The sequence below is a fragment of the Apis florea genome, unplaced genomic scaffold, assembly GCF_048593485.1.
Source record: "Apis florea isolate Af1SG1 unplaced genomic scaffold, ASM4859348v1 contig_3078_pilon, whole genome shotgun sequence".
NCBI lineage: Eukaryota > Metazoa > Arthropoda > Insecta > Hymenoptera > Apidae > Apis > Apis florea.
This window is the reverse complement of record NW_028256702.1, coordinates 356385-370611: the sequence shown is the minus strand read 5'-3', so window position 1 is coordinate 370611 and position 14227 is coordinate 356385. Positions and strand designations below refer to the sequence as shown.

General features: G+C 29.1%; 1 protein-coding gene across 3 annotated transcripts in view; it reads right to left on the bottom strand.

Annotated features, from left to right (window-relative positions):
• The window catches only part of LOC100867739 (uncharacterized), a 388049-nt gene that overhangs the window by 44076 nt on the left and 329746 nt on the right, over positions 1 to 14227 (bottom strand). For all 3 annotated transcript variants that reach the window (XM_086908344.1, XM_086908345.1, XM_086908346.1), the window contains one exon: positions 12242 to 12307. In XM_086908344.1, coding sequence (XP_086764470.1) covers positions 12242 to 12307 — 66 coding nt within the window. The remainder of the gene's footprint in view (positions 1 to 12241; positions 12308 to 14227) is intronic.

The following is a 14227-nucleotide window of genomic DNA, read 5'->3' as shown; positions in this document are numbered from 1 at the left end:
AGACGACCCTCGAAGAGGGTGGAAAATCCTGCGAATCGTCGCGACGACGAGAACTTTCAGTTGCAAGAAATCGCATCAAAGCTTTTTGCCGACCGGTTACATCGAGACTTCACTCGGAACAAATTCGTCGACTTCGGAATCTTGCGTATTCGAGCCGAAGTTCTCGGTTAAGAGCGTTAATTCCGACAGAGGGGGCGGTTCTGGATTGTTACGAGAAATAAAGACGGGGAAGGGAAGCGGAAGTTTTTCGTGAAAAGGCGAAAAAGTCGGGCGAGCGAGCGTCAACTCGATCGAGACGACCACGCTAAATTTAAGAGTCTCTCCCGCGAGACGGAAGATGCTTTGATAAAAACTCGACGACGACGGCGGCGGCGAAAGTTCGCTCCGTCGATAAAAGAGGGAGGACCCGTATTAAAATAGTGTATAATTAAAACGAAGTTTCCCGGCTCGATGCTTATCCGCGACTTAAACTGAATTTAAACAGGGCGCTTGTCAAATTAAAAATAAAAAAAAAAAAAAAAAAGGAAAACGTCTCAATGGAACATCTCAAGGATCCCGCCTCTTTTCAATCTAAAGATCTGTTGGTAAAAAAGGGCGAATGTGGAGGCGATTTATATAACTGAAAACTGAATTTTTTCTTTTTCTGGTACGAAGGATGCTTCATTTAGGTAGAATTTAAATCGATTTCTACAATAACTCGGTCTAAGGGAGAATTATATTTCTACTTTTAAATGCCCGGGTGTTATTCTCATAGTAATTGGATTGGAAGGAATGTATTCGCCTTTACCGTGCGCGTTTTTCGAATATTTGGGAGTAATAATAGGATAACTTTTAGTTTTCGTATTTTTAGAGAATAATTAATTATTTTTTTAATTCTTCATAATGAAATTTTGGGTAGGGAAATTATTTTTGAAAATATATATAATTACTGAATCGGCCAATTCAATATAAAGGTGTTATCTTTGATAGCTTTTTTTTTTATGCATATTATTTTCAATTGTAATTTTCTATTTTTACGAAGATAGTATGAAAGTTTATATTAAATCAAGGATCGTATAAAAGATTAAATGCATATATCAATTGTTGCAACTTCAAATGTGACACGATTCTAATTTAAGACAAAATATTGTAATTATTATATTAATATTTACACTTTCTCGATTATTTTTTGCCAGAATGTTGAATGCGATATCGATGAATAAATGTTTGTAATCTCAATAGAATTGATAATTCTTTCGATGAAATGAAAAAAAAAATAAAAAATAAAAAAAAAGAATAAATTTTATACAAAATAAAAATATGATGGCGAGTTTGAATTTCACGTATATATAATAATTCCTTTTTTAAAATCACAGTTGTGGAATTTCCACATTTCGAAAATACATTATATTCCAAAATTCAAACAGGTATAATCAGATATCAGATTGATGTAAATTTAAAATGTTATATCATTACACAAAAATTATGGTGGAAATAAATTGAATTCCCGTTTTATCATAATAATAAAATTCAGTGAAATATATTTAATGTAATTGCCGAAACGAAACACACTGAAATTCAGCAGAAGATTCGAAAGTGACGACAAATCCACTTGACACGGATACATTGATTAAATATTCACGCGCATAGAGAATTGTGTATAAAGCGTTTAATTGATTTTGATGTTTCATAGGGGAAATGAATATTCTATATATGTATCATACACGTCTGGCAATCGTTGTTACTGAAGAGAACATGAATGCGGTTAAAAAGTTATTAAAATCGTATGAAATTGGCAGTAAAAAAAAAAAAAAAATACATATATAAAATAGCTCGTAGACAATGAGAGAAAAATAAAGAGAAGAAGAGAGAGATAAATTCATTCACAATAATTGATCAAAAAATTAGGCCGAAAAATTTAATTTTTCTATTTTTAATAGCATATAAATCACACGTGCTAGATTAATGTACTAATAAATTTTATTTCCTCCTTTTAATTGCAATGTATGTATACTTTTCAGCGTGTACTTTTTATCATATTTTTGAACAATTTTATTCAGAAGAATGATGATTAATTATTATAAATATTATAAATATGTGATAATTTTATTAACAATAACGATCGCATGGTTTCCACAATTTTTATTACATAACATAAGACGACATGTGTTCGGAATATATATTTATACGTATAATGCAAAGGATATAGCATGCGAATTTTATTCGACACGAATTTTTCCCTCATTTTTATAGTTGTTGCTCGAAAGTTTTTTGATCTTCTTTATAAATGCCCCAAGTTTTAGAAAAATTGAAAATAAGTCTGTCAAATTCGACACTGTGCAGAATCACAAATTCAAGAGATCTGGGCTTCTGAGTTACAAGATTCGGACATTTACCAAGTTTCATAGTGGTGGAGGGAGTTTAGCAAGTTGAGGTAGCAAAGTTCAAAACGCATCTGGCTCTAAAAACTGATCTAAAACTGTGCCTAAGTTCGAAGTATTTCCCCCAAGATATTCTTGAAGGGTTGCCGCTAAAGATAGAAGCGCGAAGAATGTCGATCGTGGGGATTTGCTGGTTTATTTTGTATTTTGCATGCACCATGTGCAAGCGTTCGCGCAAAAAATATATCGTAAAATCCTTCGATTCCTGAATTATAACTCAAAATTATGATATTAAGATTTTTTATCTTATCTTATTTCTTTTTTTTTTTTTTTAGAAAAATAAAAAGATATAAACGAACTTATAATATTACAATTTTCTAGTTTTTGATTATTTTATAATTGTAATGTATTTTTTACTTTTGAACAATGAATAGCTTCGAGTTAAATTATGCTCGATAATGTTAAAATTAAACTTATTACTTTTTAAATTTAATTCTCATAATTTTAAAGATAAATAGATATTAAATTATCCCCTTTATCCGAATTCCGTTTTAATATGTTATAATCGTACAGAGAGAGAGAGAGAGAGAGAGAGAGAGAGAGAGAGAGAGAGAGAGAGAGAGAGAGAGAGAGAGAGAGAGAGAGAGAGAGAGAGAGAGAGACATAGTTATATCAAAGAGATAAAAGAACTTTTTTTCTTTTTCAAATGCATTGAAGGAGAAAAATTGAATTTTGTATGCAGATAGAGATAGATATGACAAAAATATAACATTGAAAAATACACTCGAACGATTAGATATATGAACTTATCATACAATTTTCAATAGCCAAATATAAATAAAACCGATTTTTCTTTTCTTTTTATTCCAACCATTAATACAAAAGTTTCCTTTCAAGGCAAAAACCCAATTCGAAATACATACATATATCATTTTTTATTTTTTCTATCTCGACTCACACTTGTCAAGCATTCTCAATACACGCGAGAACTGGAAATTTTTCATTCATTCGTCGTGCATCGTTAAATTCATTAATTCTCGAAAAAAAAACGAAATGAAATAAATTCACGTTCCCGTAATTTTGGAACGCAAGACGCAAGAATCTCGATACCTCGTTCGAAGAAGAGAATAATAGAGAAAAGAGACAAGTTCAATCGTTAAAACGTTTTCGACCGAGACTCCTGTTTCACTCCTTCTGCTCCCCCGAGTTTCGAAATATACAATAGCGTCACATCTAGCTAGCCTCGTGGAAGTCACGGTTTGACAGCTGTCACCGTGAATATTATACACGTATAATATTTTTCAGCGCATCGATTCGCCGCGGTTTCATCGATCCGTGCCGTTTCCATTACCAAAAGTAATACACGTTTATTTGCAGGCGCCGTTTACGCGCCCAACACCATTACCGTGTAAATTTACGACATACTTGGAGCCCTTCAATCGATATATTCCCTTTTGTTCTACCGCTATAATAACAAATGGTCGCATTGGTGGCACGTGGTTTTAACAGCGCCGCGAAATGAAGTATTGGTTTAATGGCGAGGGGTGCATATACGAGGTAAGGAATTCGCGAGGAATTGGCACTTTCCTTTTTTTTTATCCGAGAACACGCAGCGAGAGACGCTGTGAAAATCGTCGAATGAGATTGAAGAATGAGATTAAGACGAGCTTCGCTTTGTTTCTTTTCTTTTTTTCGCAATTGAAATTTCTTTTATTGCTTGAAAGTAGTAGGAAACAGTGTATGAATTATGCGTGCAAGTTAGGTGTATTAATTTATGATTGAGTTAAAAAGTTCGTGGATTTTGAAATGGGAGACTAAGTGATTCCTTAATCTAAGCAAAGTAACGTTTCAATTCGCAATTAAATGTTTTACGAATATTAGATTTTCGTGAAAATTATATCTCTAAATTTTTCTAAATTATTTTTCGATTCTTATTATGCAGATATTCTTAACTTAGAATTTAAGAGAAATTAAGCGTAATAACAAAAAGGAAAAAATAATATTTCATTATTGATACAAATATCAAATATTTTCAAATATTTTTCAATACTTTTTATTCTAACTTAAAATCAAAAAAAAAAAATATTGCATCTTTGAATTTGTTTTGAATTCGAATTTAAACAAAAATTTCTCTTTTCTCATTGCTCAAAAATTGATTGTTTTGTATCAGTTAAAATAATAATAATAATAATTTAAAAGTTTATTGTTCTATATATAAATTCAGAAAATATCAATCAATATGAATTATTTTGCATATTCGTCTGTTTGTCTTTGATAAACGAGCAACAATCGTGCCGCATATGTTTCAATATCGTAACGAAAATTTTCACAGTGCGCTCCTTATTCGTTAGTAACGCAAGATTAAATTACGATGTGATATGGATATTACTGGAAACCAACGTAACGCTAAAAACATTAAACCCGTACGATCCTCAGGAGTATATGACGCGAAAACAAGTTTGAACGTTGTCGTACACCCTTGGGAGTGACTACGTTGCAGAGCAATGAACTGAACACCACCAACCTCGACCCTTTGATGTTGTAATGGGAGAAAAGTAAATTTTCTAAGTCGTTGACGAACGATTACAATAAACATTTTTATACAAATTTCCAATAAATTTTAATAAAATATCCTATTCTCACGATTCTATGTTAATTTCAATTTTAAGCTTTATCTTTTCTGAATGATGGATACGTATTATGTTCGTCCATAATTAATGTTGACTATTGAAACAGAATACAATGCGCATACTTTAAAGTTGTTCAGAATGCTATAATAATGGCATAAATACATATAATACACGTTAAAAAAAATTTGGCAATTTAGCAACTATTTAAGCGCATTCGTTTCCTCAAAACGTGCAATAATTCATCTGAGAAAATTCTGTGTATTTCGTATCCAAAGAATCTCTTTATTAATTTTGAAGAATGAAGATTTCACCATGTATATTCTATATCGTGAAATTTTATTAAAATCGAAATCTCTTATTTGATTGATTGTTATCGATAATTGGATACACGGTTTTATGAAGAAATAATTCGAACGAATATTAAAAAAAATAAATAAATAAATGTACGAACAAAAAATATTATTATTCACGAATTAACAAGAAATTCAATAAACATTCCCACGCATATTTGAACAAATTATTTTTTATCATCCGCAGAAATTCGCATGTGAAATATCGTGTGCACGCTACAATTATTACAACACGAATTGTATAATTTATACATACCGTGTAATCGTTACAACTGTTGCAGTACAATTGTTATAAATGTTGCGTATTACTCAAGAGTTTATTGGCATTAACTCGGCCGGCCACTTGTTTACACGGCTTTATATTATTAAATATATTTATTTACCGCTTGGAAACGGTAGATTTTACTTGGACGTATAATCTGTCAAATTATATTATTTGCGAAGAGAATTTAATTACTCGTGACATCGCTTCGTGCAAATAACGACGCGTGTAACCGACGATGTATTTTCAGTGAAATATCACGTACAATAAAGCTGAGAATTATTTTTAGAATTTCCTCCAAGTGGAGGGAAGCGGGTGAAACGGTGGTAGGATCGGTATAAATTATTTAGACAAGTATCGTTAATTAACACATATTTTTTTTTTTTATAATTTGATTGGACGATTCAACTTTTTCAATATTGTTTTGTCAATAATTATTGACCGGCCGTATGATAAATAATAAACATTATTGAATGAATGAAAAATATTTGGTTTGAAAAAAAAAATAATTTTTTTTTTTTTAAATAAAAAATTCGTTACACGCTACAATCGCAATCTAATTAATATAAATACCTTCCGGATTAATTACGGTTTAATCGAATGATATTGCAAAGCTAATAATTGAAATTAATTAACAGTTTATTTCATTGTGAACTTTCATTGTGAATTTCAAACAAGTAATAATAAATAAACAATTTTTAGCTTTAGATGAGAGTTAATTATTCTTTTTAAATTATCATATGATATTTTACAAATTTGAAGATTTGATATCGCAAATTACTGAATATTGCAAATTCAATCAATAATATATAACAGATTGATTATTTTGTTCACGTGTTTTTATACGTTGTTTCGCAAATCCCTCGTTTATTGTAAAATGTATTAAATCTCGTAAATTCCAAAGTTTCAGAGTAGCAAGTTTGAAAATTGCAGAGTTCAGAAGTTGCGCGAGTTCCAGAATGTTAAGTTCAAATTGCAGCGTGGTTCGTGACAAGCAAATTCAAAAAATTCATTAATTCGGGAAGAATTGAGGCTATATTTTTCGACGCTCGGAAATTTAGGATAGAATTTACAAGTGATTCCATGGAGAATTTTGTCGATTCTCTCTCTCTCTCTCTCTCTCTTTGCGTTTCCATTTTCACGCTTTTGTGAAATGCAATTCCGCTCATATGAGGCGCTTTGACAAGCCGCAGATACTAGAAAAGTGTGAAATTTTTTAACAATACTCCCTGTCGTGGTTTACTACGTGTCAATGTTACCTTATAATGCAGGATGGAGCTACGAAAAGGTGTCAATGTTGGACACGTCATAGCGATGAAAAGGAAAATGTTTCTGTTCACTCGATAAATATTGCACAAGATGGATTGGACAAGCAAGATTGGAAAATTGAATTCGTAATTGACGTTTTTACGTTATTTGCGATGATTTAAATAATCTAAATATAAAAATTATATTTATTTATGTTAAATCTACTTAAAATGATTAATTTATAAATAAAATAGTGGATCGAGAAAAATATTAATTAAAATTCTCCATGTTCCTTCTTCCGTCAAGCGATCAGTTTATAAACGCGTTTTTTTTTTTCGAACGAATTTCATCACCATATATATATATATATCGAATTATTATTCTAAGATGAAGAGAATTATTTTATCGATTGGCCTGCAACCATGTTAAATGAAGTGGTACAGAATTGGACGACCACAATGGTACGTTTGCGAATATCGAAAAAAAAAAAAAAAAAAAAAAAGCATGTGCGAGATTTCACGTTATTACAAACTTTCATGATTATTCATGGAAAAATGTAAAATGTAACGAAACGTAAATGTAAAATGAGAAATGCTCGAAACAAAGGGAAATTTCAATTGAGAATTTTTGAAAATAATAACTGATTGCATCTGTGATAATGGAATGTGATAATACGACAAAAAAAAAAGATAAATAAATAAAATCATTGCTATTATAATTTACGATGTAATTTTAAAAATAATAATAACACGCTTGATAATACGTTTTATAATTTTTCTACATTCGATGAAGTTACGTGACTGAAAACACGTATTATACGATTATTATACAAAAATAAAAATGATATGTAAAAATATAATTTAATCTCTAATCAAATTTTCAAATAAATTCTTGTATAATAATATTTATACGTACGGATGTATCATCATTTTTTTAAACAAAATAATGATACACTTCATGGAAAAATTATCAGAAACAGAAGAGCGCACTATAACAAATTTATGCTTTCTTGTAAATTTTAAACAAGGTATTTCTCTTTCACATTAATACAATATGATGAAAGATGTATCATTCAAACAAATAAATATAATTGTTGTGATTATTCGTGTATTTATAAAATTGTTTCTTATGTAAAATAATAAATTCAGAGATAATACAGTTTCCAAAATTATTAATGAGAGTAACTCTATTCAATTTGGACAGAAGTTATATCGAGAATATTATTCAAACTTTTAAAACAATTTGTAATAACACGGATAAAAATATTTAATCTTTAAAAGTTAAAAATCCAACTAATCCCTTTATTTAAATAGTCTCGCCTCTCTTTATTAATCCAAATGGAAATTATGCGGTAATACTATATATTTGAATACATATAAGCTCTTCTAGTAAATGAAAAAGATTTTTCCTAATCGTATTATTCCCTTTCCATTTAATCATATTTTAGTATTACTAAAAAGTTATTTCTTCCTTTTTAAAATCATATGCAAAATTGTTAAACATATATATTTATTATAATAGATACGAAATTAAAATTGTGGAATGTAAAATCTTTTCGTAACGTAGAATTTATGAATATGTTTTACAGTTTAAAAGTAACGGAAAAAAAAATTAACTTTAAAACACTCTTTAACTAACAAACGTGATTTTAGAATTGTCTCGATCAAATAAATCGAATAATTTTTCGATAAGATAAATTACACTAAAACTTGCTCCATATAAATTTATATCGTCATATTAATCATTTATACGGATGAATATTTAATTAATGTTGATTAACCGAATTCGTAACTATCGTTACTTCATTTAGATATAAATCTCTTACTGCAACAATAATTTTAAATTTACTATTTTAGAGGAAACGACAAATTAATGTTTCGTGATGAGAAAGATAACAATTTATTCTACGATTTTGCAACAATAGAAAATATGAATATTCGATAAAAAAATATATATATATAAAAGCAGTGACTTCGTTATAAAAAAATCGAAGAGAAGAAAGAGAAGGAAAGATGTCGATTGAAAAGTTAAATGACAAAGACTTTCGAGGAATTTTTATAGCGATAAAAGTAATCATGCTTTTTTCCCCCAAAATATATTCGTATAATAAAAAATAAAAGAAGAAAAGAAAGTATATGTAAATGTAAAAAATAAATGCTCAATAGTAAGAAAATTTTACGTACACCGAGTATAAGTTCTAGCAGATTCTTTAATCCAAAATGAGCAAACAAACTAAGAACCGCAGCTGTTCTGAATTTATCCGGAGCTAAAAAACGCCCCTCGTTATTCTATGTCGGTCCTAACAAGCACGCAAAGGAACATTAAAATGTAAAAAAACCTACCAGAAACGTAACCGTAATTCGTGACAATCAAAGCACCTTATTTCGCAAATCTTTTATGAGAAAAACACGCTCGAATCACCTCTGTTTTCTTTGCCCAAGTTTCTAATATATAACGCGGCAACGAAGTAATCAGATTGAATACCTTTTGCATTTAACGAAATCAATTTATTAAACCGATTTATAATATAAAAGAAAAAAAAATATTGAAAAAATATTGGAATAGAATTGTTTTTAATAGTAAAAATAAATTATTTTTTAAAAAATATTGTATTTGGTTAACAATTATTACTATACATATTCTACACACAATAAGAAAAACATTATTTTCAGTTAATATAAAAAAAAAAAAAACAAATTATTATTATCCTTTTTTTTCTTTTGTGCACTTGATACAAATAAATTTCGTTTGAATAACGTTTTTCCTACTTACACACGGCCACAAATAATAAGAAAATCGTGCATATATAGAATGAACACCCCGTATAGCAAGAGATTCCACTATCTACAATTGTTCTTCCTCCATACCCAAATAAAAAGACCGATGAAAAACGTCTTCCATTTTACATATGCCGAAAACGAAATTACTTCCCCGCCAACCTAATATTTCAAAGGTTTTTCTGCTCATGACTTCGACGAGTTCCTCGAGAATATCCACATCTATCCAACCGATTTCGTATCTACCGTACCTATTGCCACCCTACTTTGATGAATTTCCAGAGGGAGAAGGATCGAGAGACAGAAATGAGAGAGAAATATATATTATCGCAGCTATATTTACTGTATATTCACTGCTGCTATATCGTATCCTGATAGCAAATTTTCGAATAATAATAATAATAATAGAGAAAATAGAAGAGGCAGTTAAAGAGAAAGAAAGAAAAATGAAGAGGCAACCAGGAAGAAAAAGAAAACAGGTTACCCATATGTATTTTTCATTATATTGAATAATAAGAAGAACGAGAGGAGATAAAAGGCAAACAAAGAGAGAAAGAGAGAGAGAGAGAGAGAAATCGAAACACGTTATATTTTTTAAGCGATGACAAGGCTCACCGCAGTCTTCGGGCGGGTGGAGGCAGCTTTTCGCGAGAGACAGCCTGTACACCATCCGGAAAATCGGATTACGTGCAAACGTTAGCGCCGTGCCGGGTTAAAATCTCGTAAGGGATGAACGGGGTGAATCGGCGCCGCTTCAAAGTAACGTCTATAACTAATTACGAGGTCTTATCTATAGGTCGCTTAAAAGGCGTTGATTAAACGTAGATTCGTTGCCCGCTTCACGGGAAAGATTCGATTAAATGTCTGGATGTCCTTTTTTATTCTTTTTCCTTCTCTTTTTTATCCGTTCGAAAGGATCCCGCAATCCGGGAGGAAAAATATCTTTCAAACGAGCCGATTCTTTGAGGAGTTGCTGTGTGTTGAAATTTGAAAAAAATACGCGAGATCACGTGTTTGTATGTGTGTTAACATCCGTGGTCGAGGTAGAAAACCCGTTGGAATTTGTAGAATTTACATATCGAGGAAAGGGATTTGGAGAAAATATATTTCGAAGGAAATAAATAGTTTCAAGAATGTTTAACAAATAAGTCGGATTAATTGCAAGAAACGTGTTGCCTGCACTTCTGGCAGGATTATAGTAATAATTTTTGTTCAGAAACACGATTACGCATATCTAATTACTTTCATAATAATATTTTCATACAATTCATCCGTGTAATTTAAATACATATTGCAAGTTAATTTTAGTGTTAAGTTTATTGCCACTTGCAATGGTATATTAGGAGTATTCAAAGTTTAACGATTTTTTGTGTATTAATGCCATGTATAAAATTTGGAAAAAATTTATTGATCTATTCAAATATTTATTTTCAAGTTATATAATTACGCGGTCAAAATTAAAAGATATTTTTATCCACGGTAAACGAGTATTTTATTGGAATAACAAAAAAACTCTGATGCAATATTGCAGGATTAATTTAAATGACGATAACAGTTTATTTCTATAACATGAATTCAATTTAAAATTTTAGTAGTATTTTCATTTTTATAAAATGATTTCTTTCTGATAAAAAAAAAAAATTTTATTTTTTAAATCTTAAATACAAACGATTTTCGAAAATCGATGGAAATGACAATACTTTTAGGAAGAGATTTTATCTTCCTCGCGTGGAGCAAAGGTTAATTTCCTATCGATGAATTGAAATTTAACTGTTGATATAGTAATTAGATTGCGGATATGCGAAACCAAGTAATGGGGTTATGAGCATATAGGGGGTACACGCTGCACGTGTTTTTAGTGGTAACCAAGAGAACTAGTGAAAGTTTGCACATGATATATTAAATCAGGAGGTAAATTCGATAAATTTTAATTGTTATTTGTTTAACGCTATTGCACATATGGATGTTGTATTAGATAGATGTAATTATCGTCTCATTGAAAGCTATTGTAATTAGATTACAATGCTAGTAACCTTTCTGCGATTAATTATTCTTCTAAAATTAAAATTAATTGTGATTAATTTTTGTGTGTAATTAATGTATCCGTCTTTGTATTTTAGAGGCGAAAACAAATACAAAAAGTGGCGTACACAAATGTCTGTTCAGGTTTATTTATTAAGTTTGCGATGAATGAAGCGAGATGGAGATAGAATGAGAAGAGACAAAGTTATTTCTTTTCTTCTAATGCAAACTTCAATTATTTATAATTTAATAATAAATAAACTTCGATTTTTGTGTTCGTTTTGAATCTATCTTTCAAAAGTTTCATGAATAGTATTAACATATTATTATAATTATAATAATTCAATGTAAGGTATATTATAATTATATTACGTGTAAATTGTATATGTATTAAAATCGAATAATTGTTGTTAATTCATATTTGATAAATATATTTTAAAAAATTTATGTTTTTTTATAATTGAAAATAATTGAAACACGTATATTAGTTTTCTTGCAAAAAAAAAAAAAAAGAAAATATTTTGGAAAAATTTTCTTTTTACGTTTATTTAACAGCAATTAAACTATGCACATCAAAATATAAATATTTTACCTGTAAATGAATGTTCCACGATCTGATTGGTCGCTTATCATCATCAGGCATCGTATTGTCTGATATCTGAAAAATAATGCAAAAGATATTTCATAAATAATAATATTCTGAATTTCATTGTACGTATTATTATTATAATATATTATTTTATTTATAATATCATTATGTGATATAATTATAAATATTTGTCTTAGTAATAATCATAGGAATAAATTGTATTTCATAAAGAAATAAATAACAATAATTATATCCAGATCAATGTATTATGTTTATTTTTAGAAGCATAATAAATTTAGGTTACATGTAATATATGATATGATATATTTTCTCGATGAATCTACAAGTTAAACAATAATAAATGTAACGATTGCTTGAAATTTCCTCTGCATGCATCTGTAAAATTTTAAATAAATTATTTTCACTTATTTTTATTTATTACACTTTCATTATGAATATTCTTTTATTTTCATCCTGTAAAAATATGGAAAAAAGTCTCATAAGTAATTAGAATATAATAAAAATTTACATTTTAAAAATGTTAAGATTAAGAATATATATATTTATATTATCGTTTTAATACTGTACCAAAATCTTTTCATAAAAGATGCTTAAGATATTATCCTTTAAAGTTTTACAACTCTAATAATTCTTACTCGGTGCGTAATTCTTTGAATTAATTTACATTTTAATTCAAAGATAATACGTATTTTTCTCGTATGTTCTACATTATACTTAAGATAGTGACGAACAAGATTTATTTGGAATTGAAATAAGAAGTAAGAATTTGAGATAATACGATTATCTACGATAATATTAAAGGGAAATAATAAAATATCGATTCGTTTAAATTAATTTTTTAACAATAAAAACGTACAGTTATTCTTCCATGACAAAGAACAAAAAGAATTTAATTTGTTTCAACATCACAACACTATTATCTTAATATTTGAATTGAAAATAAAATCTTTTAAAGTCGATAATTAAACGTATTAGAATAATTACAATATAATTTCTATTCAATTATTTTCTTTCATTTTTAAAATTATTTCTTACATTTACACTTTACATCGTTCTACTGTTTATCTTCTTTCAAATTCATCAAATGTCGATAGAAATAGATGAAATATAATTAACAGATAATTTCAAACTAATTACTATTGTTTATATAATTAAATACGCGTGATTAATAATAGTTAATACAATTTTGTAAAATGCATGAGAAATGAACGCCCTTCGTGATCATAATTGCAATTAATGGATCACGTAATAGGAGATCTAAAATCGCAAAATCATTAACAATTATTTACATAAAATATTCAAATAGAATAGATATATTATTCGAACAATAAAATTTCCATTAATTAAATAGAAATAGATGTTTGTACAAAAAGGATCCAAAATTTGTACAAACGATATAAAAATCATTACTTGAATCATTAATATAATATAAAAATGACAATTATTCAGAGCTTTTCCAATCCAAAATACAATTACCTTTCGATCTCAGTCTTATCTTCCTGCTTAAAAAATAGTATTTACAATTCAAATATGAGTAAAAAATGATCCGAACGCTCTTTGATTGACGATGATTAAAATATGAAAAAAGCCTGAATAGAAAAATAAAATTTTTATTGCAAAATAAGCGCGCCAACGCTTACATTATACGGATTCAAATGATTACACGTCGAACCGAGTAGCAAACACAATACATAGTTAACATTTTCAAAGGAACATCAAACACTTACTTGACACAGTTGATTGTCACGAATTTAATTGCGTTACGGTCGTTTGCCACGAAAAGTGACAATAAGTCAAGCGTCCTTAAATTGGTGGCTAGCGGGGTGTAGTGGTGTAAAATTACGTGCCGTAATTTCGTGCTCGCCCTAAAGTGTTTATTCGCAAACGGCTTGAAGGATTTCTATGTAGAAAATACGGCCACGCCGATGCATCGACGATTTACTCCGCAAAGCGACTGTAAACGAGAAC